Source organism: Tachysurus fulvidraco, chromosome 20, assembly GCF_022655615.1.
Source record: "Tachysurus fulvidraco isolate hzauxx_2018 chromosome 20, HZAU_PFXX_2.0, whole genome shotgun sequence".
In the NCBI taxonomy this organism is placed as follows: domain Eukaryota; kingdom Metazoa; phylum Chordata; class Actinopteri; order Siluriformes; family Bagridae; genus Tachysurus; species Tachysurus fulvidraco.
This window is the reverse complement of record NC_062537.1, coordinates 18,240,990-18,267,241: the sequence shown is the minus strand read 5'-3', so window position 1 is coordinate 18,267,241 and position 26,252 is coordinate 18,240,990. Positions and strand designations below refer to the sequence as shown.

At 37.7% G+C, this 26,252-nt stretch overlaps 2 protein-coding genes across 4 annotated transcripts; both read right to left on the bottom strand.

Moving 5' to 3' along the window:
* Nucleotides 1-336: 336 nt before the first annotated feature.
* On the bottom strand, nucleotides 337-8,012 carry snx24 (sorting nexin 24). The gene is made up of 7 exons (XM_027175441.2): nucleotides 7,775-8,012; nucleotides 7,479-7,562; nucleotides 5,633-5,737; nucleotides 5,059-5,153; nucleotides 4,895-4,924; nucleotides 4,593-4,657; nucleotides 337-3,478 (listed from the first exon to the last, which is right to left on the bottom strand). The coding sequence occupies exons 1-7, from the start codon at nucleotides 7,841-7,843 to the stop codon at nucleotides 3,408-3,410; spliced, it is 519 nt and encodes a 172-aa protein (XP_027031242.1). The 5' UTR covers nucleotides 7,844-8,012; the 3' UTR covers nucleotides 337-3,407.
* A 1,064-nt stretch (nucleotides 8,013-9,076) lies between these two features.
* loxa (lysyl oxidase a) lies at nucleotides 9,077-24,673 on the bottom strand. Of its 3 annotated transcripts, XR_003445030.2 has the most exons (8): nucleotides 23,824-24,671; nucleotides 22,663-22,771; nucleotides 20,879-21,016; nucleotides 14,361-14,517; nucleotides 13,278-13,373; nucleotides 10,752-10,867; nucleotides 9,406-9,552; nucleotides 9,077-9,215 (listed from the first exon to the last, which is right to left on the bottom strand). XR_003445030.2 is itself a non-coding variant. In XM_027175402.2 (7 exons), the coding sequence occupies exons 1-7, from the start codon at nucleotides 24,410-24,412 to the stop codon at nucleotides 9,546-9,548; spliced, it is 1,212 nt and encodes a 403-aa protein (XP_027031203.2). In that variant the 5' UTR covers nucleotides 24,413-24,671; the 3' UTR covers nucleotides 9,077-9,545. The 3 variants fall into 3 exon arrangements, 2 of the variants coding, with proteins under 2 accessions (XP_027031203.2, XP_027031204.2); XM_027175402.2 differs by having other exon boundaries at nucleotides 9,077-9,552; XM_027175403.2 differs by lacking the exons at nucleotides 9,077-9,215; nucleotides 9,406-9,552 and having other exon boundaries at nucleotides 10,748-10,867; nucleotides 23,824-24,673.
* Nucleotides 24,674-26,252: the final 1,579 nt, after the last annotated feature.

Sequence of the window (26,252 nt, the reverse complement as noted above, 5' to 3'; positions counted from 1 at the left end):
GCACCTTTTGGCCTTATGAGCTCTTTTAAGGGTTAAGATGCTTTATGAGTAACTTTTATCTTTACTAGGATCTTCTCTTTAATTTCAAGGGAAAACATCCACCTTTCTAAGAAATTTCTTAGGATTACGTCACTAGGAGAAACTCTTTACACGCAAGAAATTTCTTGAATACAGACCCAGATGTCTCCTTCAGCTCAGGTGATGAAGACAATCCCATCATCCTGATTTTATAGAAAAGTGAAACTAGTTGTAATGACAAATTCATATTGTTTTTTTTTTACCTATATACACAGCGCACAATGCAATTTTGCATGAAAAAAGTAAAAGTGACCAGACTCATTTTCAGAATGTACTATTTTATTGCTTGTAATTTTTTTAAATATATATTATACATATATGTTAACAATCATAATTCAGTCTAAAGTGCTTTACACGGGGTTCATAGTCGACACTAACCAGGAAACCCCGGGCTTCTGAGCATCGATGGCACATTGTACAAACATACATACAAAAAAAAAATCACAATGTCAGAAACAATGAACAGAACAGAAGCAAAGAATTTGCTCCGAATGTTGAAACAAAACTTCAGGTTTAAATAAACTGTTAAAAGTTGTTAGTGTTAGACAGCTCGACCGATCCGAACCGTCGTGAACTAGTGTTAACATACTCAGTTGTTTAACTCCAATTCTATACAGACATGTTATAAAGGTTGGATGAAACGAGGAGTAAAACCCTCGAGGGTGTAATGCACTCCATCCAAACGCATATTGTTCCTTTTGCACCGCAGCAATTTTCTATAAAAGTTTCTATAAAAGTTGTTCGTTTACTAAAGAATGACTCAATCGATTCTGTTATTAACTGTAGTTATAATGCTGTCGGCTATCTGTGAAAAATTAGGTAATTCCTGTTATCACTTAGGTTATAGCAGCTATAAACTCTCTCACCAGCCTCCCTTTATTAAGTTTAAAAAAAAAAAAAAAAAAAAATACAAAACAAAACAATGAGAAGTCTTTGTCCTGAAAACTTCCCTGTATCAGAAACTGACCGTTACAAAGTGCTGACGCTGTAGACGCCTTCCATTAAAATATCATATCTCCTCATAGAAAAATTCACGCATGTACAACTATACACGTCAAATCCGTTTAGGTCGATCGTGAATCGTCGGCTTTAACGATTAGCCGTTACTATAGAAATGAGAACGTACGAGAACGATGCACACGTTAATATCAACCTGTGATTTGCAGCTGCACTAGTGTCTGCTGTTGAAGGAAATGGTTCAACACTCTCTGACCAATCAGAATGAAGAAATCCACAGCGCTGTGGTATAAGACAGTATAACAGAGTCACAGTATACGATGCCGTTGTCGAGGATCTCGTCGATATGTCTAGATTCTAAACGTCGATCCGTTTGGATACAATGGTGGATTTTTACATCATCGCTTCCTTTATCGTCAGGTTTCTTATGAAACGTTTTTATAGTAGCTCTATTGTTGTTAGCGAAGCCAGATATTATGATAGATAAACTAATGGCGTGTAATAGCATCGCAGTATGATACCCTTCTCAGATCACTGACCTCTATACACTGTGTACCTTTCGGTTTTGAACGTAATCGTTATGAGTCGTTGCCTGATATTTGGCACAATGACAACTAAAAGAGCGACTCGACAAAAGTCAACCAAGATGTTTTCTTCTCTAATTTTTCACACTGGAGCTAGGATGCTAATAAGTAATACAGGTGTGTGCATGCTTCTTAAATCGATAACATTGACTATACAGTTTGCTGTTTAAGGAGGCGGACGTGCGTCACGCAGCACGGTTATCTTGCTAGCTTGTTGGCTTATTACAAGCTAATTATGTTGGCTTCATAGCTCCAAGCAGCAAATAACTGACATCAAACACATCTTGGCTGACCAAGTGAAGAAAGAAGGAAGTAAATCCTGTCTCTGGCATCTCACTCGAAATCAACCCTTAGCCCAGTAAACTAAACACTTGAATAAACTTCTTTCACAGTTTCTAGCAGCTAAGAGTTTGAGATTAGTTTCCCTTCTTCATAAATGCCATGATTTGCTGATAATACAGTTGAGGCGAATTGAAACTTTGTTAGAGAAAGAATGTTTAGCAGAAAGGCTCAGTGAACACTCTAGTTGTTTGGTCCAAACAGGAAATATTTCCCCATAATCCAGTCAGAATATCTCTCATTACCGAACAGGGACGAGTCACGAATGGTAATAATTGGGCTGTTAGTGATCTGTGAATTAAGCACCTTGTTGGGGTGGTGGTAGCTCAAGTGGTTAAGGCTGTGGGTTGTTGATCTGAAGATCGGGGTTGAACCTGCCCAATCCAGAGGGAACTGCATCATGGATGACCCTGTGCTCTGACCCCAACCCCCAGGATGGGATATGCAAAGAACGAATTTCACTGTGCAGTAATGTATGTGAGACAAATAAAGGCAACTTCTTTTTGGAAAACATCAGAAAGAGCTGGGTGATAATATTTAGCAATACCAACAAATCTGGTATTTTTCATATATCTAGATCATTTAAATAGGTTGAATGCAGTCAAAGGAACTCCTGTAACTCAGGTACAGTCTTTCACTCATTGAAAGCAGACAATCACAGCATGTGATTGCTGTGCACAAACATAACTGACTGGTTAGATGCATTGGCTAATAGGAAGTAGAAAAAAAAAAGAAAGAAAGAAAATGCTGGACTTGCTGTATCGTGAGTCTGGTGCAATTAAGCATACATTCTGAAACTGATGAAATTCTAAAACCTACATCAGCATATTTTCTGTACATTTAAAGGAACAGTTTGTTAATGTCAGCACCCCCTGTTGTCTGTAAGGTGAACTGCGCTCACAATTCTGCAGCAAGTACAGATATGTTTTAGAGAAGATGCACAGAGCCGATTAGCTCTATTCAGGATAGTGGGTGGAGCTAATAAATATGTTAACAGAAGTCAAAAATAAAGAAAATATCCAGATCCAGTGCAAATAAAAATTGCAAATAATCAGTATGATGTGATGTGATTATTATTACGGGTCTAGAAACACTTTAAAAAGACTGCACCTTATAGAAATATTTCTTTGTGAAAAAATATCAATAATTAATGGAGTAGTTATTATCATCACCCAGCTCTAGTTTCTGATCTGGTAACAGACCATTTTTCACAGCGCAGTTGTGTTGCCTAGTCCCCCTGAAGGATGGAACGAGAAGACGGTCAACATTTAAAAGTTGCTGATGTTCTATAAACTCACAATGTTGGGCCTTCAAAACAAATCAAAACAAAACTCAAGTGTGTGGACTTTGTGACCAAGTTCTTGTAGTGTTTGTGTAAATGATTAGAGTGTAAACGTCTCTTTGTCCATGAAAGTGAGGTGTTGTATTTTGGCCGGAGAGAGCGCAGGTCTACCTCGGTTGCAGGTCTGGGTAGAATATTCCATGAATCACCCCTTCGGTGATGATGTTTGAAAAGGTATCTGGGGGGACAAAACCACCATTTATAAAGTCAGTGAAGCTTCATGAGGTAAAAAGAACATGGATGTTTCAGTATGATGGGGAATTAATTTACGCAGCTACTTTATTAAAAATATGTAATTAAAAGAAATCTTTATCCTGAAGCATGTTGAATATGTTGATAGTGGAATAGCTGTGATTGGTGTGTTTAGTGATTCTGATTTATTAGAAGGTCGTTATTGTATGGTTATAACAATTCAATTGGTGTTTAACGAGAGAAAAAAAAAAACGATCAAATATCCTTTATCTCAAAGAGACGAGATAACGACCAGGTTTTGTTGGATCCATGTGTTCAATCATAACTAAGAGAAATATAACATACACACAGTTGAGGCTTTAGAGCAACTGTTAAGACTTGTTCGTGTTTGTGCTGCTTCTACTTGTGTAGTCTATTTCAGTGGTCCCCAACAACCGGTCCGGGCCGCCCAAGGAACATTAAATTATTTCCATTTTATTTATGTGGTGTATTTCTCTTGGGTTTGTGCGACTTTACATGGACAAGAGGTTAACTGGGACGTGTATATTGTGTTTGCTCAAATTTAACCCACAAATTAGCAAAAATGAGCACGAAACAGACGTCGTTAGAAAGTTTCCTTAGGAACGTGCTGAGATTGCCACCACAGCACTTAAATCCCTATTGGCATTTCCGACATCCTATCTACACCGGACATACGCAACACACTTTGGGTGTCATTGTCTCCTATCGCCCCCAGATGGAACCGTCTCGTTGCAAAGAAACAAGCTCAGGGTTCCCATTGATTTAGTGTTCTAGTGAGTTAAAATATTAAATCACTTTATATTTATTTTTTTGTGTAACTGTGTTTATCAAAATAAAAAAAAATATTTTGAAGACGTGCTTAAATACAATTAAATTAAAATTATTAAATCAAAACAATCTAAAATATAAACAATCAACAACCACCACCACCACCACCACCACCAATGATCAAACATTGACGCGTCCGCGGGGATTAAAAGGTTGGGGACCACTGGTCTATTTCGTTTAGAGAGTCACCCAGATTCTCAATAAGGATGATGGACATTTTAAATGTTATTTGAAGTGGTGTGTTTTTTTACCGCTAGAGGCAGGAAGCAGATAGGGGTCCCTCAGGAAAAGCAGGACCGGCTGATGTGTCAGTTTACTGCAGACACACAGAGAGAAGTGTAAAAATTATATGAGGAAGGAAGGAGTGAAGGACAGAGAGAAATCCAAGACATACATGACTCATTGCAACATTTCTCTATTGCGATTCCGGACAGGAGGACGTTTCTGGAATCGTTATGGTTTCAGTGCAAATGACATCTGTTTAAATGCAGTCTCTTATTGCTTTATATATAGCTTAAATTATATTTCATACAATATAAAATTACAGCCGTACCAGGAGTCTTCGGATTCGGTTTCAAATGACCTAAAAGCAAAAGAAGAAACCGGTGAAAAAAAAAAGATAAAAAAATAAAAATAAATAAAGTTTGATGGACTGAAACTGGCGACAGGCTCTTTTAACATTTCCAAAATTACACGCTAACAGCAGCGGCTCCTTACCCACAACTCTCGGCCTTTGGCAGGGACGGGAAATGGCGGATGTTGAGGAAATCCAGGAATATTTTAGGAAAGACCTCGTTTTCCATGATTATAGTCTAGAGAAAAAAACACCACACATCTATACTGTCATCACAGGAGAGTGAGGCGTGATTCAACAAAAAAGGGAAATAAATTCCTCAAATATACTAATTTTTAAGAGTTCAACATTTGTTAATCAAATTCTATACAGAATCTATGAAGTTAATGTATTATTCATGAATCAACACACTTCAAATTAATGGTGGTTAGCATCTAAAAACAGGTTTGTTTATTTGGCTTTTGATGCTAAAACTTGACCAAAAAAAAAATTATGGAAGTATAAACAAATTGCACGGATGCATCAACATCCTGATACTGCATAATGCACAACCATGTAGGTCCAGTACAGAACTTGGAGAAATTGCTGACATTTTAGTGTATTCTTTTAAAAACAACAGGCTCCTAATAAATGACTGTCTTTTGGACATAAGAATCAGGGCTCAGGTTTGTACAATATCTTCTCAGTCTTTTTTCCCCTTAAACGTTGAAGCCGTACCTGCAGATAAAGCTCAAGACCGTGTCGTCTCTGCTCCAGAACTTTGGGGATCCAGTTTCTCACATGCTTTGAAGGAAGCTCTGGAGGTTTAATGATCTTCTTTAGCTATTAGGAAACAAACAAGGAATAAAAAAAAACAATTGTACCAGTTTCTACTGAACATTCCCTTGAGAGATTTTTTTTGTGATTCAAACTTTGCCATACAAATTCCATAATATTTAGCACCGCAAACAGGAGTTGAGTAAAACGTTCACATTTCTGTTAGCTGACCAGTTCTGTTACTTGTCTCGGTGATGATAAAGGAACATCTGGTGAAACCATATGCGAAAGAGCAACTCACAGACATTACTAACACACACCCTCGCTGATAATTATACACTCCCACACACTCGCAGTCATCAGGCTACATGTCTCATACTCTTCTTAGGAAACACTAGAAGCTTTAGCATAAACCCAAAACAAAAATAAAACACACTTAAAAAGCTTAAACAAAGTAAAATCCCCAAACAGTATGGTTTAACCTGAGTAAATGGCTGCTTATCTCTCTGTCTGAGACGATACAAAGAGCCTCTCTGATTTATGAAACGTACATTTAAGGCAGTCGAGCCATTATGTCATGATTTGGAGTTGCATAAACGTTAGAATATAATTTAGTGCTGTACAAGGCTTCAATTCCAACGGGACAATGTGTTATCTTTGAGGTGTGGGAGGCTACGTCTACTTCACTGAGACTAAGAGTGGGAGAGAGAAGCACACAAGTAATTAAGGTCCAATTATTTGCTATTGCTTTCTTAAGTTTGCCTGAAACACACTGCTTTTTATCTGCACAACCCTGGGAGCCCAAAATCCCATCCAGCCCTGTGTGCGTGCACGTATTTAGAGCACTAATGCCCATCTGGAGTTATATAACAATCTGGTGATTTTTCTAGATCTAACACACTCATCATCAAAGCTCCACGGTGAGATTGTGGTGGTAAAGGGAAAAGAGGCCCAATGAATGTCCTGTTAAATGGAAATAGGGTTACCAGCCTCATGTTTTGTGTCATATTGATCTAGTTTGAACCAAAGTTGTGGGTGGTTTGCAGATTTTTAGGCCAGTCTCAAAAGTCAATGGCTACCTTCTTCATGTTTTTAGTTCATCAAAATAAAACCTAAAAGCACTACTGCTGCAAACGCAGGCTATGTTTGTTATAGTTTTCTTGTGAATAGTTTTTTTATAGTGTTCTTGTGAATGCTTGGCGATTCGTTCAATGTGTTGCTTTTGTCGCTCTGTAAAGTTTGAGAGAGAGAAAAGTGGATTGGTGTTGTATTGTTGTAATGTGGAAACAGCAAATGATACCCATAGACTGATAAGAAAAAAATAATTAATGTTTCTCAGTTTAAGGTACTTTTGTGGAATTTCTTTGGTCAATATTGATCGCAACCTCCGGTGCCATTAAACCATCAGGCACTTCTAAAAGAAAGCCCAGCATAAAATCATTGATACATTTACAGCATTTAGCAGACATCCTTATCCAGAGTGACTTACATTTTCATCTCACTTTATACAACTGAGCAATTGAGGGTTAAGGGCCTCACTCAGGGGCCCAACAGTGGTAACCTGGTGGACATGGGATCAGAGCTCTTGACCTTGTATTTGGTAGCCCAACAACTTAAACACTAGGCTACCACATCCCCCATACATACATACATACTGTGTAATACTTTCTAAAAATCTACGTTCAAACGCAGCAGCCACAAAAGTGTTTTTATTGAGCACTTGAACTCAGCATAGAACCGCAGGTGTTTTATAACTGGAAAACCACCAAAGTGCGCTGCAGGTACAGAAAGTAAATGAAAAGCTCACCATTTTATGCAGAGCATGAAACTCACTGTAGCGCTTCTCCACGGTGTGCTGCCGCCCGCTCGTTAACACCTCGATCTTAAAAACCTGATGGAGCCAAAATAAAAAAACACAACAACACGGAGCTAATGAACGCAGCACGGGATTCATCAGACCAACGCACGCGCACTACTGTAATCACTGGTTTAAATGCATTTTCGGGTTTGTATTGATTTATAAACAAACAAAAACATTTCGGTTTATTTATGTTACGCGACCTGAAAAGCAGAAATCTGGTTAAACAGGTTTGTAAAACTCACAGTGTAGCCTTTTTCTGACCCGCTGTCTTCTGAACGAAAAGAAGGGATGGTCACGGATACAGGATGCATTCTATAAATCTGCTATATATATATATATATATATAATTATATAAGATTAATGTAATAACGGAGGAAAAGCTATGCCCTGTTGACCGTTTGCTGGCTGTCAGGTTCAGTAGCGCCGGCAGTTACAAAAACAAATCAAACGCATACGACAGAGAGTGTAGTGATCTGTCGCGCATGCGCAGTACAGAGCACGAAAGACCCTTTAGTACGCAATCGCCTCCGCCTGATTTTAAGTCACACCGGAGTCGGTTTTTGTTGGATTTATACTACAAAGAAATAAAACTGTAGTTTATAAAACATTATTCATAAATCTAATACGATATTATTCGTAGACAAATATTATTCAGAGATACACTGAAATACTACTAACAAATACATTCATCAGTAAACACAGTCATTGTGATCAGTGTTTAAATATATTACATGGCTGAATGTTTTGCAAAGGGTCTTTTAAAATAACACTTTATTAAATCCACACTTAGATTTCACTTGACTGACTCATGAACACACCATCATCATTGTCATCATCATCATCATCATCATGGTGAAGATGAACTTTGAGATATCTTAGATCACTCAGAAGACTTGTGGGCAAGAATAGAATGAATCAAATTGAGTGAATCTGTTAAGTGAGACAGAAAATGAATGAATCAGAAAATCACGTCAAAGTCAATTTATAAAATCATTTTACTCGTGTGTGTGTGTGTGTGTGTGTGTGTGTGTGTGTGTGTGTGTGTGTGTGTGGTAGCCTAAGGTGTTGCGCTACCAATCAGAAGGATGTAAGTCCACCAAGCTGCCACTGTTGGGTACCTGAGCAAGGCCCTTAACCCTCAATTGCTCAGTTGTATAAAAATGAGATTATGTAAATCGCTCTGGATTAAGGGCGTCTGCTAAATGCTGTGAGTGTTGACAGTCACATGAAGCTTGCTAGTGTTTATAGATTTAGATACATTGGCGTCATGGAAGCAAAGTACATATACAAATCTTACAGTTGATTACTTAAGACTGATTTGAGGTAAGTGGAAAATCTGGGTAATGTTTAAACTCCAAACTATACTTTTATGGCATTAAATACATAAATTATTTTCTTAACCACTAAGTAAAACATTGGATTCTAGATGAATAGTGTAAGTCGTGGCTCTGGTTGTTGTAATGCACATAGTTCATGTCTGTAATTTGTTTGCTTTACTTGTTTAATTGCATTTCCAAATATCCAAATAAATGTTTCAGCCAGAATCAGAGAATGAATATTTATTCAAGTCATTTTCATGTAATACATGTCTTGCAGTAATATGAGCAAATGTAGCGTCACCGACATCTTCAAAGAGCTGATTGTTGTCCAGCGTGGATCAGACTGAACCTTTAGTTGTCCTAACTGTAAAGTTAAACATGGCCGTGTAGGTGAATAAACTGCACTTTCTACCAGAACGACCATTTTATTTTCAGCTGGAAGATATTTTTTTGGTAAAAAATTTATATTCTTTATTGAAAACATCACTTCATCTTAATCTTTTAACAAATTGATTCAAAAGAAAAAAGACATAAAATAAAAGACAGAACTTTACCTAAGCTTCATCTTGTAATATGCGCTAAGTTTCAAAATGATTGATATCAGAAATATCGTATTCAGTCTTAATGTGGAAATCTGCAACTTTTCTTCAGGATAGCAGATAGTCTTCGTTTGTGAAGTCGACCTGAAAGTGTTTTAATACCTGAAAGAGAGCAAATCACACCAGATTTTATGCATATTTTATATAAGGTAGTATATGTGAAATAAGCTATATGTGAAATATATAATCCATATATCCATTTTTTCACTTCGTTCTATATTTTGGGGCACAGTCATATGATTAGCTACTGTATAGTGAAACTGTGGAAAGTTAACCGATTGACTCTGCAGCTCATGCAACTTCCTTGATGTCAAAGACATCGAAGGAAGTAGTGAAGTCATTTCCATTGTGTACAGAACGTTAATTTTAGCTCCTGGCTCAGGAAATGAGAGCAGCATTAACACATGCTAGAATTTTTTTGTAGTACTGAACACAGCATACGTGATGTCACACAGTTACTGTACGTGTTTGATATCATATCACTGAATAGCTCATTCTCTCTAGATTTCCTCTTTAGAGATCATCTGACGTAAACCACGAGACTTTTTGACTAAATTTATTTCGAAATTTACTGACTAAGGACCATTAAAGTTCATTATGGAAGATAGAAAATAGATGTAAGCAGCTATAGATTGAGTAAGTAAACAATCTGAATAGTAAAAAAGACTCTGTTCATGAGAACAATACATGCCATTGTAATCGGTCAGTCTTTGTTATACTGAGTGAAGAATATCACAAGATCCATCACAAGATTACACTGCTATTATTCTTATTATAAATGACTGAGGATTTGAGTCAAACTAAACCCTGAGTGTATGTAAGCAACTGGAATATTTAAGCATCCTATACATCTGTGAAATTTTTTGTCAGAAAGTACATTTGATGTGGACTGTTAAAATATTAACTGGTCATTTTTATGATTGTCTTTACAAAGAAGCAAACAGCATGTACTGTATTAGATACGGGTGAGGTGAATGATTTATATTTAAATATAGCATAATTCATATATAGCATAATATGAATAACAAGTTTATACTGTATGTTAAATTATGAGTTTATGCTATAAATCTTTTTTTAATCAAGTGAGTACCCTACAGGTATACAGCTGTACACTACAAAAAAAACATAAATAAAATAATAATAATAATAATAATAAGCTTGTATCATGTTATAATCCATGCACACCATCATTATATAGGGACCAGGACTCCATTGAAACTGTGTAATGTGTTATATATACCTTTCCTACGTTTAAAACACAGTACAAAACTTTGAAATAAAGAACCAGAAAAGACACTCACGGCGACAACTGACATCCTGAAACGTATACATAGTTGCCGGTGTAGCGAAGGTCACACCGCACAATGTTGTTGTTGTAGTCAGATTCTTGAACCTGATAACTGGGGTTAACGCTGATCTAAAAAACCAACAAAAAAATGACAGTTTTTTGGCTGCTTTTTAAGTCATTACGGCAGCCTGTCACAAAAAAAAGACTACAGTAAAACTCAAACCAAACACACAACAGCCAAACTGCTGAACTAAAAACACCACATCAAATGCTAAAACACAACAGCACATAAACAACAAATTGGCTGCAAACAGCCGGAGGAAATATTTTGTAAGCCTGTGATGAACTATGTTGGGGGGCACGGTGGCTTAGGGCTTAGTGGCTTAGTGGTTAGCACGTTCTTGTGTGTGGAGTTTGCATGTTCTCCCCGTGCCTCGGGGGGTTTCCTAAGGGTACTCCGGTTTCCTCCCCCGGTCCAAAGACATGCATGGTAGGTTGATTGGCATCTCTGGAAAAATGTACGTAGTGCGTGAGTGAATGAGAGTGTGTGTGTGCCCTGCGATGGGTTGGCACTCCATCCAGGGTGTATCCTGCCTTGATGCCTGATGACACCTGAGATAGGCACAGGCTCCCCGTGACCTGAGAAGTTCAGATAAGCGGTAGAAAATGAATGAATGAATGAACTATGTTCATCAGTTCCTTCCAGCTGGGACACACATAAACACACACACCCATTTACACACTATGGACAATTCAGAGATACCAATCAGCCTACAACATACAAGATCTTTGGAAAGATCCCAAAGAAAACGTGGAGGTTGGAATTGACCCCCCAACCCTGTAGGTGTGAGAAAATCTTAGATTTATTAGAAAAAATTTAGATAACCATCACTTCTTATATTATTTTAGATGTTCTGTAAAATTTGCATTGTGTATACAGAGAAAAATTACTCTTCACTATAATAATGTAAGTAGAATATTTTTTTTTACATTTTGTCACCAGACTGACGAGAACAGTTCTTTTTAATTGGGATATTAACACACCAAATTAAGAAAATTAAGAAATGTCAACATGTCACTTTCTGATCTTGTTTTAATTCGTACCTGTAGATGAAAATGATGTAATTGCAAGTAAACAACAACAACAAAAAAAAATTTTTTCTAAACAAAAGAAATAAACAAAAATTAGTATTTCAACGGAGGAAAAAATGAGACGTTTCTTGTAGCCGGTTTATGACATCGAGTGGAATAACGTCTTTTTCATGCAGAATTATTTTAGCCATGTGTTGTTTGAAGGGTTTCTTACATGCACAGTCTGTTTCAAATCACCACACAGGAAATCAACAGGATTTATATCTGGGCTTTGACTTGGCCATTCCAGAATTCTCCATTTTTTACTTTTCAGTGAGTCCTTGGTGGATTTACTGGGATGTTTTAGGTCATTGGTCCAGTTCAGCTTCAGCTTCATTTTTTTGACAGATGGTCTCACATGTTCCTCAAGCACCTTCTGATGCAATGCAAAATTCATAGTGGATTCTATGATGGTGAGCTGGCCAGGTCCTGCTGCAGAAAAGCATCTCCAATCCATAACATTTCCACCTCCATGTTTCACAATTGGTATGAGGTTCTTTTGCTGAAATGCTGTATTTGGTTTATTCCAAACATCCATCTTTTATGGTCTCCAAATAATTTTATTTTAGACTCATCTGTCCAAAGCACATCATTCCAGAAGTCTTGGCCTTTGTCTCTGTGTTGTTTGGCACATTTCAGTCTTGTCCTCAAGCAAAGGTCTCCTCCTTGCACACCTCTCATGACAATTAAAGATGAGCAGTCTCTTTCTGATTGTTGATTCATGCACTTTGATTCATACAATTCATGTTATGATATTTTAGGGTTTTTGGAGACTTCTTTAAGCATCTTACAGTCTGCTCTTTGGGTGAATTATTGGGTGTCCTGTCATGTCCATGTTGGCAGTTCTTTTAAATGTTCTCCAAGATTTCCCAGACAGTGAAATGGCTGAATACAACTTCTTCTTATATTTTATATCCCTTACCAGACTCATAAGCATCAACAATCTTCTTTCTGAAGGCCTCAGAGAGCTCTTTGGATCTCATCACAGTGAAACCTCTCGCTTTAACAATTAAGAGCAAACCAAACTAAATGTCTGAGCTTTAAATAAGGCAAGCCTCCTTCAAAATGCTCCGTAACAATGTTCTAATAATTTGCACCTGATGTGATACACCTGTAGGTCATTTTATCCAATTTAAGTACAAACTAATGTGAGGGTGTCCTTACCTTTTCCTCACAAGAAAGTATTTTTTTTTAAAATGACATTTTATAGATCATCTAAAAAAGACTCACTTTTTTTTGTTTTATTTTGTTTAGTTATATTACTTGAATCCTCCAATATTGTTAAAATGAAGATCAAATGCCCATATGTATACAGTAAGTATGTAAAAAAAACACAGGCTTACATGGGGTGTCCTAATTTTTTTCACATGAGTGTATACACACCAGACACCTTGTTCATGTCACACACCTTGAGGATGTAATTCCCAGGTTTCACGTCTGTAATGTCGATCCATTGACAGTCAATATCGGCGTTGTAAGTATCGTAACACCCTGGACTCAGACCCTGTAACAACATACATGCAAACACAAACTCTATCAGCATGCACTTGTCCCTATTCACATGTTGCTTTAAGCTACATTAATGAGGAATTATTCAAAAAACACATTGATGCATGTTGCTGACGATTATCATGTTGTTGATGACTAAAACATTTGGGGGCATGCTGTTATAGGAAAATAATCAACAAAAACCTCTGTTTCTGATTACATTTTCTGATATATTTATTTCTTTTTTATATTGTTCTCTTTATATTGTTTATTCATTTATTTTATCCTTTTATTCTCTACTGTTGGCTATTTGTACATTTAAGAAGTTTGCCGTAAAAAGTATCTCACTACATGTTGTACTGTGTATGATAGTGTATGTGACAATCAGATGCTGATTATTTTCATGTTTAACTCCAAGTCTGGAAGTGTGTTCCTCTTAATCAACACCAATTTGCTAGTGATTCATTTGATGCCACATATACGGAATTGTTTAGTCTTTATCCATTTTTCGTCTTGTATGATGTTGCAAATCATTTGTGAAAAGATGTTAGTTAGTTCCTGTTATCACTTGTGTTATAGCAGCTATAAAGATTTCTTCCCTCACCTCCCTAAATAATTATTCCCTCACCAGCCACACTTTCTCACTCTCTTAAAGTTAATAGTAAACAAGTAGTTGGTCATATTACAAAGTAACCTAAAATCACAGTAAAAAATCCTCTGTCCTGAAGACGAATGGCAGAAAATGTACTTACTGCTACAGTGCACTGATCCTGGAGACTCCTTCCGTTAAAGTTAAATAAATATCCTTAGAAATAACTACTCTACCATAACAATGGTCAGTTTTTTTTTTTAAAGTACAACTTGTTATTTAATCAGATTCGATACCAAAATTCTTTGGGATTATTCTAACTAATCTGGACATTTTTTTTTAAATCAATACAAATTCATTTATACTGACTCCTAAAAATGTCAATTAGACACAGCTGAGGTGGAGCTGCTTCACCTGTGTGTGAGCGGTACAAGCAAAGCGTCTGTAGTAGCCGTAATCGCAGGACGTGTCCTCCAGGCAGAAGCTTGCCTTGTGTCCCTCAGCCACACGAGAGTGAGAGCTGGAGTCCAGCAGGTCGTAATGGCTGAATTCGTCCATGCTGTGGTAGTGCCTATGGATAAAGAAAGCCATCAGTTTAGATTATGTAGGAATGATTATTTTCTTATGTCTCTTAAAATGCTTTGGGGTCTTGGTAATGATATAAGCTTGGAGGTACTGGAGTTACTGGTGATTGAACCCCTGGCTTTCTATTCATTATGCTGGATATGAAACATAATTCATATCATTTCTTAATTAAAGAAGTTGATTTTTAATCTTATCCACAAATGACCGGTGCATCTGCAATCGAACAGGAGTCGCACCTGATTCAAATAGTAATCTAATCAGTTCATATTGTAAAATTTTCTTACCTATCTGTCTGGAATGAAAGCCTGCAGCTACAATGGTTATTTGTGAAGATCCTGGTATAAGGATTGGGTCCTTGAGCAAATCTTTAACCAACTCATATAGGAAGTGGTGGCTCAAGTGGTTAAAGCTCTGGGTAGTTGATTGGGTGCTCAGGGTTCAAGCTCTAGCACTGCGAGCTGCAACTGTTGGCCCCTTGAACAAGGCCCTTAACTCTGACTGTTCTAAGAGTGCTGTATCATGGCTGACCCAGTACTCTGACACCAACCTTCAAAGTTGGGATATGTGAAGAAAGAATTTCTCTGTGCTGTAATGTATACGTTACAAAAATAAAGGCTTTGTCTATTCTGTCCTGTCTCAATGGCTTAAAAGTCCATTTGGATAGAGTCAGCTGAATAAACAAACACAATGATATATTTAGCACCAGCTGAGAGTTCTCCATGCGCAGGTGATTCATAACTGTGTTACATTTCATTTTAGACACACACACGTACGCACGCATGCACACACACACACACACACACACACACACACACACACACACACACACACACACACACACACACACACACCTTTTATCACTATTAATGTGCAATGTGACATTAAATCAAAAATAAATGAATCAATGAAAAGAATCAAATCAGTAACCGTGGGTTGAGAGAAGAGAGGGTAAAGCACCTTAAAGGAAAGTTATTGCTCAGTATTTAAGGCTTTGGGCTCCTTAGAAGTTAAGATACTGAATCAAGACCCTCAAACCTCATATGCTCATTTCTACGAGTTTTCTTGATAAATCTTCACTTCATCACCCCACTGAGGGCTAAACTTGGCGTTCAGCAGTCAATCTCATCTTTCCTAAGGCTAGAGGCCACAATGTTAATTTAAGGCTTAAGATTCTTGGCATTTTTCTGCAAATAAACCTCTGCAAACGAGGCTCAGGGTCCGTCTGGGGAGAAAGGCAATGTGTAGGGATGAGTGCTGGTTTACACTGAAGCCAAATTTCAGTTCATATATTTACTGAAAAGAACATGTGGAAAGAGTCAAGCTGTACAATGCTCTAAAAATAGTTTCCAAATGGCTCGAACTGTACATAACTGTACACATACACTGTCTTAACACTGCAATATTCCTTTTATGGTTTTCCCCATTGATTGGAATTTTTTAATCATGCATGTTTTAAGAATTAGAGTAATGTTTTATCTAGCATACAAACAAACAAATAAACAATTAAATGAAAGATTTATGTACAAATGGGAAGTACTTTATCATCCATATCACTTCAAACTTTGGAAATGAAGCCAAACTGTATAAAAAATATATCTAAATTCTGATTGTCCCTCTATAACTATAAAGGCATTCAGCAGTACAGTACTTTTGGTAATATTTTTCATTAACAGTAAGTCCCACAGTGGCCTAAACCACACTGACAAGCATGTGTGATTTAAGATTTAAGATGTGACAGACTTCCATTATTTATTAGCTACACTAGTAGCTTGAATTTCTAACACAAAATGAAAGGAAGAAATCATCAGACACCAGAGATGTGTACGCCTGTGGTAAAAATGAGAATTTTATCTTTAGCAATAGAGTAATAGTGTCAAATAATAATATGTAATAAATTATATCTTTGTATTTCTTATGTTATATTTTTTTATACATTCTATATATTTTTTTTCTTTACTACTTGTACAGAAATAAATTCTGGTTTGTAAAATTTGTATTTTTAGTAAATTTATAATTTTTGAAATAAATATGATTTTATAAAATACTTTAAGAAAACTAATAAAACTGTCACACAAAATAAAAAAATAGAAATTTCCTTGAACGTCTTATTGTATAAAGTTGTTTATGTAGAATGAACCGGGCCAGAAATCAACATATCACCAAGAACACATACAGTTCAGTGCTGCGCTAAAAGGACCTTATGGTTGAGATTGTGTGTTAAGTGGAACTAGGCCACATGTACTCCATACACGGTGGTGAAACATAGCTGACATCAGTGTAAAACTATGCTCCGAAAGCCATTAGGGTGTCTGGAACGGCTGAGCATGCAGAGCAGAGACCTCCACACTGTTTTCCTTTAGACAAGACCACAGACAGTTTTCCTGTAGCACCACCAGCACCAAAACCCTGACACGCGTAGTTCAAATTAAGACGAGACTCTCACCCAATCATGTCTTCTATAGTGTAAATCATTTAAATGCACAACTTGTTTATTAGTCAGCACTGGCTGAGAAATTAATGCTGTGATTTGTGTATGTTTTTATGTTTAGGAATACTCACTAAAAAACATATACAGTAGGCAACGATGTCTATGATATTTATGTTGGCTTTGTAGAAGCCAACATTCTGTTTTCCTATTTCAGCGTAGACAAACATTTATAAAATTTAATGCGGCCTAGAGCTTTCGAGCCACATGCACCAAATTCGGATATATTGTAGACGCTGGTCTGAAGTTTGTTGCTATTACTTTTCTAAGCGATCGGAGTACCAGTACTTCCGGTACTGGGTCTCAAAGTGGCCTTTTTCCCCATAGACTCCCATTATAAACTTTGGAGGTTTATAACTCGGCAAGCTTTTGAACTATCTACACCAAACTTGGCCAGCTCCTTTAGGGTGATACTCTGAACAAAGGTTAAAATTGGTGTACCAACTGGCCTTCCGGTTGTGCCGCAGCCCCGCCCCCAAAATATGCGAAATCAAAAAACTTTTTACAACATGGACATGTGACATATCAAAACACTCAGAACACTGAGGGAACTTCCTCAGGAGTATTCGGATGACGTCACATGCTCGTGTCCACTTGCCTCCAAATGTTTTGGCACCCTAGCTTTCTGTCCACTTGCCTCCAAAAGTAACACTGACCCTTATGTCCACTCGCCTCCAAAAAGCACCGGACTTTGCGAATACTTGCATCCTCAAAGCCAACATCAAAGTTTGTCACGACGAACTTTACAAATCTAGTTAATTTTTTTTTTGTTTTTTTTAGACTGCTTCTCTTCCAATTAGCAACTATGGCACTGAGTAAAGCTATGCTTGATTTTGCTTGTAGTTTCTTTTCCATAATGATATATTGAGTAAGTATCACCTCTTTTTTTTGCTGTATTTCACATCCCACCCTTCTACCTCTGATGATTACATGTTAAGGTTATGACAACAACAATGTAGCTTTAAATAAATTAGCCTGAATAAATAAAAAAATCCAGATTTTATACCGATATGGATTATTATTTGTAGCTATCTTGACTATAACCCCAATCCCAGAAGAAGAGATGCAGCCACAAAGCATGATGCTACCACCACCATGCTTCACTGTGGCTTCAGCAGTAAAATGAATCCCAGACGATGTCCAGACAATCCAATTCAATCCAATTTTATTTATATAACTCTTTTAATAATGGACACTGTCAAAAATCAGCTATCTGGGTAGAAGTCTGGATAGAAATTTATAAAGATTTATAAATTTACCCCAGTAAGCAAACCAGAGGTGACACCAGCCTGGAAAAACTCCCTGAGACGACATGAGGAAGAAACTTTGAGAGGAAGCAGACACAAAATGGAACCAATCCTCATCTGGATGACACTGATAGTATGATTATAAATCATTTCCCTTCTATATCTGGCCATGCAGAAACAGATGACCTTTATTTGTGGTTAATCATGTCCTCAGTCATGATGCTTAATTCTAAACGTGAGTTTGAATGTGATCGGTTCATTCTGAACACGTGCCCCGGTTTAAAAGGGTGTTTGCAATTATGAAAGTTTATTGTATTTTTCTTGGTTGCTATACTGCATTAAACCTGTAAAACTATCTGACATGATTGAACTTGGTTTCTCTATTCCAAAATCTTAAGAAGGGGTGTGTTGACTTATCGAATGTAGCTACTTCTAAAGAACCACAGCAGGAGCTTTTATCTGTGATATTTTATCTGTGACACTCACTTGTTCATCTCAGCACTCCGCATCAATCTGAAATGAATTTGCTTAGTATGCAAGTTTCTGCCAAAAGCTCTTCCTTCATGCACTGTGCTGTCCAACAGCTGTAACAATACAACAGCTCTCAAAGGATCAATACACTGTCTGTCTATTGTAGACAACTGAAGAACTAAATATTGTATGAAAAGTGGTTTTGTTTTGATCTTTTCTCAGTCTCCAGATATTATCTGAATAAGGCTTTGTATAACTGGCAGAGTTACAATAGAAATGTCAACTGAGAATATCATAATATAAATGTCCAAAAGCTGCTCAGAGGATATGAAAGAGGATGTTTGAGAATAATTATATCACATTCAGAGAGGGACATGGGAGATTCAGAGATGACACACAAAGAGTTAAGGTGCTTGAATCCTAATCTTCCAAGCAACAATCCAGAACCTTAACCACTTCAGATACATGTCAACTCCAAAATGAGGCTGAGCGGGGGCGGTTCTAGGATTTCATCTTTAGGGGTTTTAGCCCTCAGTGAGAATTTAAAACAAGAAGAGTTTTATATTATATATTATATGACTATATAGTAAGCCAAATGTTAAGGTATTATTTAAAATGGAAAAAGTGGACACCAAAATTTTATGCATGATGAAATGATGAAAGTCTTGAATCAAATCAGTTCATGTATGTGTGCGTTCTCTACAAACAGTGAGTCCGATGAATGCAGTCATTAATAAAAAAAATATTCACAAGACAAAGACCAAATCAATAAATGTTATTTTTATTTAGTATTGAATGAATTGTTTGTATTAATATTTTGTTTGTGCTACAACTCTGGTAATAAGAATAGTGAAATTTCACTGCTTTTGGTTGTGGTTTTCCGCCGATTAACGTTATAGATAAACGCCTCCAGCTCTGACTGACTCTGTGCATCTCTGTTCAAATAAAGCAGACAGCTGATGAAAGACTACAACGCACGCGCGTCAAAGCAAAGTAAAAAAAATCGCTCTTGGATCAAACCGATAAAAAATTTCCCATCGACGACATGTCCTGCATTTTAACTTAATTTTATTGTTTATTTATGAAAGTAAAAATTATACTTTTAGTTTTAGGGTGTCTGAGACCACAGACAGGGGGCTGAAGCCACCCTAAAAAAGGCTTAGAACCGCCCCTGAGGCTGAGCTATTTTTCCCATCAGCCCCAGGACATCACATATCCAAATAACTTACACCTGTGCCTCATCCTCACTCTGATTAGCACCCTTAAATAAGTTCCAGAGATCACCTCCTCAATGTGACGCTGATATACTTTATACACTTTTCTGGCCACAACTTTCAGAATCATGAATCTGATTCAGAATCTGATTCTTTTAGGATCATGAATCTGATTCCCCCTCTCTACATTAAATAAACACTACAACACATTTCTGCCAAAGGTCAATGAAGAGTCATTGGTTTGACAAAACATGCAGCATTTTCAAGACTTGTTCAAAACAGTCAGTGTGATTGGCTGTTTGCCAGTAAACCATAACTCAAACATGACCATACTTTCCAGTAAAAGGAGGTTGTATTTGGCTCTGTTTACAGATGTATATATCAGACACTAGCGAAAAGCCAGATGTCTTGGCTTGACAGACTAAATGATAAAAATGCATGTGTAGCTTTAATAATAATTACAACAACAACACACATGTGGCTTTTATCTATAATCTCTTCTCAAAGTGCACCGACCTTTAATTAAGTCTAAGGCTTGAGGCTCATTAAGATCGGAGAAACAAAGATTTGGGTGTAACAGTGAAAGGACTGGACTGTAGGAGGACAGCATTAAGATTAGTGTTCTGTCAGTGTGAGGCATCAGTCATTTTGTGTTCAACTGCCCAAATTACAGCCAGATCATCAGTTGTGTGTCGTATACAGGATAAATCACATAATTCTACATTATCCGGTTTAAGGCAAAGTGCAGCACATTTACAAGACACATGGTTATAATTAACATGCATATTTTTTTCAATAGGTTGCAGAAAGTTAATCATCTGACTTAGGGACAATGCCAGAAATCCCAAATGAGTTCTTACAGCAAATTCCACACATACTGTACTGTTCAGTTCTGCTGTTATGGCAAGAAACATGCAGAGAGAAACTTACTGATGGCAGCTGTGCCATTCCCAGGAATAGCGTGGCCGGCTAGGCAGGAAGTCGGACGTGCCTTGGTTCTTGACTCGTTGTGGGAAGCGTAGCAGCATCCGCGTATCATAATCTCTCACACTGGACCTGTATGCTGAGCTGCTCACAACAAACAAGACACCAAACATAGCATGTTGTCAGACATGTGTTTCCATGTTGTAACCTGTGTTTCTTAGAGATATTGTAAAGTCTGTTTTGACAGATCGAATGCAGGAAAATAAATACGGGGAATAAATATTGTGCCTTTTTTATCTCTCTCTTTGGGATTAGAGCATTACAGTATGCTTCAGTAATCACTTGAAAAGTCTGCTGATGGTTTTTCCATGTCTCGGAGTCAGCGTTTCTCCTTCTACAGCAAAAGAGGTCATGATTTCCTCCCTCTTTTCACAGAACTGGCTTGAATTCTAGGAATTTCACAGTGATAATCAGGATTCATCTGGTAAGCTGATATATCAGTCATACTTTCAGCTATCTATCCCATAGCGGCTTAAATATACTTTTTTCCTCCCTTTTTTTCTATTCTGCAGAACGTCCAAGCTAAGCATGGAGAATGTCGACGGTTTAAAGACCAAAACTGAACTGACATATTGTCGTAATGATAAATGACAGACACAAAAACACTCGTAGATCAATATAAGCCATTACACAAAGCTACTGTACTGTACATATCACACTGTCAGATGTCAAAACAAGCACTGTTTTATCGGCTAGCTAGCTCACCTGAGCAGTGTCACTAACAGGGAGATTTTGCATTAACCATAGCTAACATTCAAGTGTTTCATGTAACTTTTACTGGGGATTTCTGTTAGATAAAGATAATGTACAGATCAAATAAAAATAAAAGCTATGTTTAGTTATTTAGGTAGCTAGCTAGTGCAGGAAAACCTAACCAGATAGCATAATAAAAATAATAAAAATATATTTAACAGCATTGTTTTACAGAATGGGGGGCACGGTGGCTTTGTGGTTAGCACGTTTGCCTCAAACCTCCAGGGTTGGAGGTTCGATTCCCGCCTCCACCTTGTGTGTGTGGAGTTTGTATGTTCTTCCCGTGCCTCGGGGGTTTCCTCCGGGTACTCCGGTTTCCTCCCCCGGTCCAAAGACATGCATGGTAGGTTGATTGGCATCTCTGGAAAATTGTCCATAGTGTATGAGTGTGTGAATGAATGAGAGTGTGTGTGTGTGCCCTGCGATGGGTTGGCACTCCGTCCAGGGTGTATCCTGCCTTGATGCCCAATAAAGCCTGAGATAGGCACAGGCTCCCCGTGACCCGAGAAGTTCGGATAAGTGGTAGAAGATGAATGAATATTTTACAGAATGTCAGGAGGTCATAGCCATCAGTTTATCAGTTCACTTTTCCTACTCATGCTCAGTGCTATTACAACACTAATTAATGCTAATCCATATATCGGCGAGGTAAAGAGGTAAATTATTGTACATTAATGATAAGACTGCTCCCAATACAGTCTAATCTCACTTAATCCAGTCAAACAAAAGTATCATATCCGCATGATGGGTTTCTCTAGTATTAGCTAGCTAGCTCATGGTTATGATCTTGACTTCTGTCCAGAATATTCTGGAATATTCTCCACCAATCAGTGTAGTCAAGACTATAACATTACAATGTCTGGTCACCTTGAGTGATATGACACCATAAACAATGCCACCGTAATAACTGTAATTTAAAATAAAATGAACAGTTTAGTAGATAAATTATTTCTAAAAGGCTAAACTCCAGTTTATACCTGGCCAGGCAGTTTTCCTCTGCAGCACATCGGAGGTTGTACATCGGCACTCTTTGCACATAGGTGGAGGCTTGAATGTAGTACGGATCTGGCACGAGGTCAGGCAAACCTGCAGAACATCTCAATATCTTATCCCAAGAGCAAAATGAAGCTGGCAATGCAAATCTATTCAGCATGAAGCAGTCCAGATAGGAGTTAATGTTGTTGCTGAAAGATAACTCACGCATTCTTATTCATGTTTTTGTGCATATTAAGAAAAGACTGAGAGAAAAGAATAATCTAATTGTTGGCTCTTTATTTAGTAGGAAAGCTTCTTGTGTTGTCCCATTGAGAAAGTCAATGAGATGTAAATATGCTTATAGCCCCTGATTAAAAAGAAAAGGAAATAAAGCAAGTAAAAGTGAGGCGTGTAAGAGAGTGCAGTTTTCGCACTTGACATTCTGAGTCTTATCTACAAAGCGGAAGAGGTGGAGCATTTACAACCGGCTACACCTTCATGGTTGATGCCCAGAGCAAGAAAAGTACTCTGAGACACTCAGGTCACTTTGACAGGTTAGAAAGATTTATTATTGTTAGATCATGAGAATTTTTTTTTATTCTATGCTAGTGCAGGTATCTAATATAGTGCACATTTAATATACATTTTCACACTTAGATGATTGTTATTCTATGTAAAAGACAGATTGCATGCATTCTTTGTTTGAAAAAAGAAAAACCTATTGAGGAAAATTAAGTATTCACAGCTAGCTAGCTGAAAATATACTATTCTTCTGCATTGCACTGTAATGTGTCATGATTTTACATGAGCAATGCAATAAATTGACCAGAATGAATCTGGTCATAATGCTTAGGATCGCTTGTGCTTTGCTGGAGTGCTTATTTATATATGTGTAGTGTTCATGATATTACTATTGTAACGCTGTAAGGACAATTATATAGTTTTTTAGTCTCCTCTCAGGAATAAGAGTACTAAATGTACCATTCCATTTTACTTTTCGAGTGCAATTTTCCCCCTAAATATCTTTATCTTTAGGTTAAATTTTACCTGAGGAGGTGCGTGTAGTATGAGGCTAGAAGTATAAAGGTGCACGAGTAGTCCACTTATGCACTTTTATCATTAGTATGTGAAAAATATAGTACACGGTACCAGCGAGTCCTTACCGTACTGAAAGTACCTTGTTCCGTATCCGGGTCTCTGTCTCGGGCTTGGTCTTTCGTACGCGTCATAGTAGTTGTAGTTGTCCTGTTCGCTGTACTTGTACGGATTATAAGGATCATCTCCGACCATGGAGTCCTCTCGCGCTCTCGGAGGCGGCGGAAACGGAGACGCAGAAGGAACTTGCTCCGCAGCAGTGCGCGCGGTTTCGTTTACGCGCCCGCGAGGCGCACCGGCGCGCCTGAGAGGCAACCGGCGCGATCCGTGTAAGTGCGATGGCGCGGAAGAACTAGACGGCTCGCTTTGTCTTGCATGGACGCTGCTGATCACGGTTAGGGGTTTGACCGGAGACTGCTGTTGCCGCTGCTCCTGTTGCTGCTGCTGCTCTCCATTTCCATTTCCGTTTCTCCTTAACGGAGGCACGTACTGCGCGCCCTGACTCAGGATGCTGAAGAGTCTGCCGTCGTGCTTCCACTGAATGGTCCGCCTAAGAGGTGTCGAGTCCCGCTGACTCTGTACGCTTTGAAGCACGCAGCTTAATAAACACAGGTGCGCGCACGCGTAAAATACCGTGTGGAGTTGTTGTACGCGCATTTTGTCCGTGAGATCCCCGAGGTCCGTGCTACACAATGCCAGTTGGTTTTATATTAAACAAAATAAACGCCTAATGCTCTGTTGTTGTTATTGTTGCTTTATTAATCGAACGGTCAAAGCCTAAACTCTATTTCCTACAGCCTATTCAGTGAAAAAATAATAAAAAGCATCATGTGCATGATGAAAAAAAAAAAATCTCGGTGCAGCCTCCAGTTGCTCTGCGTCGTTCCCGACTGATGCGCAAAATGAAAGGAGAGAAAGGAGGAGCCGATGGTTTTTTTATTTAAATTTTCCCCCAAAAAGTTTCTTATTTCATCTCAGACAAGCCCCTGCAGATGTGAACGTGAGCTACATGACCTTAAAAAAACGTAGACAATACTCTCTCTCTAAAAAAACAAATCTTTGCGCTCAGCTATGAGCTGAACTTGTTACCATTGCTCAGTTCAAAGAATTAGATTGTAGCTGTGGAATTATTATTAAATTGTCATATACACTACATGTGCAAAAGTATGTGTAAAGTATGAATATAGAGTCCCCCTGTCCTCCATTGCTGCTATAAAGAAGTCATGAAGTCATGAAGAGTGTTTGGGTTTTCAGGCAATGATGTTTAGAGAGGAGGCCTGGCTCACATCTGATGCTTCAGTTCATCCCATGGGAGTTCCTCCACACCAAACTTGTCAAACCGTGTCTTTATGGATGTCAGTCTGTGCACAGGTGCTGAGTCATTCTGGAACAGTTAAAAGCCTTTCACAAACTGTTGCCAAAACTTTGGAAGCATACAATTGTCTAAAATGACTTTGTATGCTGTAGCATTAACTTTAAACCTTTACTGGTACTAAGGGGCCAAGTCCAACCCCTGAAATAGCATAATCTTCCCAAACCATTATCCCTCATCCACAACACTTTACATACGGCAATGTATATTCCAGTAGGTAGTGTTCTCCTGTCATTCTCCAAACCCAGATTTATATCAGACTGCTAGGCAGAAATTTCACTAAGTGAACTTGAGCTCTTTAATATGATTCAGTCTACTGCCAATGTTTGTGGATGGAGACTTCATGCTTGTGTGGCAAAAATTAAAAAAAAAAAAATCATTACAGTAAATAAACCTATGAAACCAATGTTTTGCATTTTCATATAATATATATAATGAATATAAACTACTACCTATTAGCATTTTACACCTAATTACCTGGCAAGGTTAATCTTATTGAAGCCAGAATTATACATCGGTTTGTTTATGTTTCTATACTCCCCTTAACCAAGTTGGGAGTTTGACACATCTGAACTGTAGTAAAAACTAAAATACCTTTTTAGAAAATTTGGTGTAATTCGTGAAAGTTTATCTTAAGATTCCAGGATAGTCGCTTATTATAATGGCATGGAAATCATTCTGACAGCTGGATGAACTCTAAAAAAAATGTAGTCATGCAAACTCGCCAAAAAGGATTCCTCTGTGCTCTTGCTAGTGAGGCCATGATATAAACAGAAGCACATCATGAATGATGTATTGTTTATCCACACATGAATACAAAACACATTGTTTTCTTTCCTTATTGTTCTCCAAATCCTTAACAGTTCTTCTTTGCCGTGCCCCAGGTGCATTTAAGGCTTTGTTTAAAGGACCATAGATCTTGGTAGCGTAGGACAATATTTATATTGACATAGCCTCAGACAGAATTGTGGAGAGACTATCACTAGACTTTCTGCTAGTTCTATTTTCTATTGATTTATTTTTTTACAGTAATTCCAAAATAGGCAGCTCAGATTCATCAAGACTTCAAGGCACTTCAATGTTCATATAGTGAGCATGAATTAGATTTAGTCCAGTTCCAATGGT

Excerpts from the sequence above, each read along its gene's own strand:
- snx24 (XM_027175441.2), bottom strand. The coding sequence starts at position 7,843 with ATGCATCCTGTATCCGTGACCATCCCTTCTTTTCGTTCAGAAGACAGC. Across the intron at positions 5,738-7,478 it reads TTCATGCTCTGCATAAAATG|CTAAAGAAGATCATTAAACC; the intron begins GTGAGCTTTTCA and ends GTTTCCTAATAG. Across the intron at positions 4,658-4,894 it reads ACCGAATCCGAAGACTCCTG|TAAACTGACACATCAGCCGG; the intron begins GTACGGCTGTAA and ends GTGTGTCTGCAG.
- loxa (XM_027175402.2), bottom strand. The coding sequence starts at position 24,412 with ATGCGCGTACAACAACTCCACACGGTATTTTACGCGTGCGCGCACCTG. Across the intron at positions 22,772-23,823 it reads AACAAGGTACTTTCAGTACG|GTTTGCCTGACCTCGTGCCA; the intron begins GTAAGGACTCGC and ends GATGTTCTGCAG. Across the intron at positions 21,017-22,662 it reads GAGGAAAACTGCCTGGCCAG|CTCAGCATACAGGTCCAGTG; the intron begins GTATAAACTGGA and ends TGTTGTGAGCAG.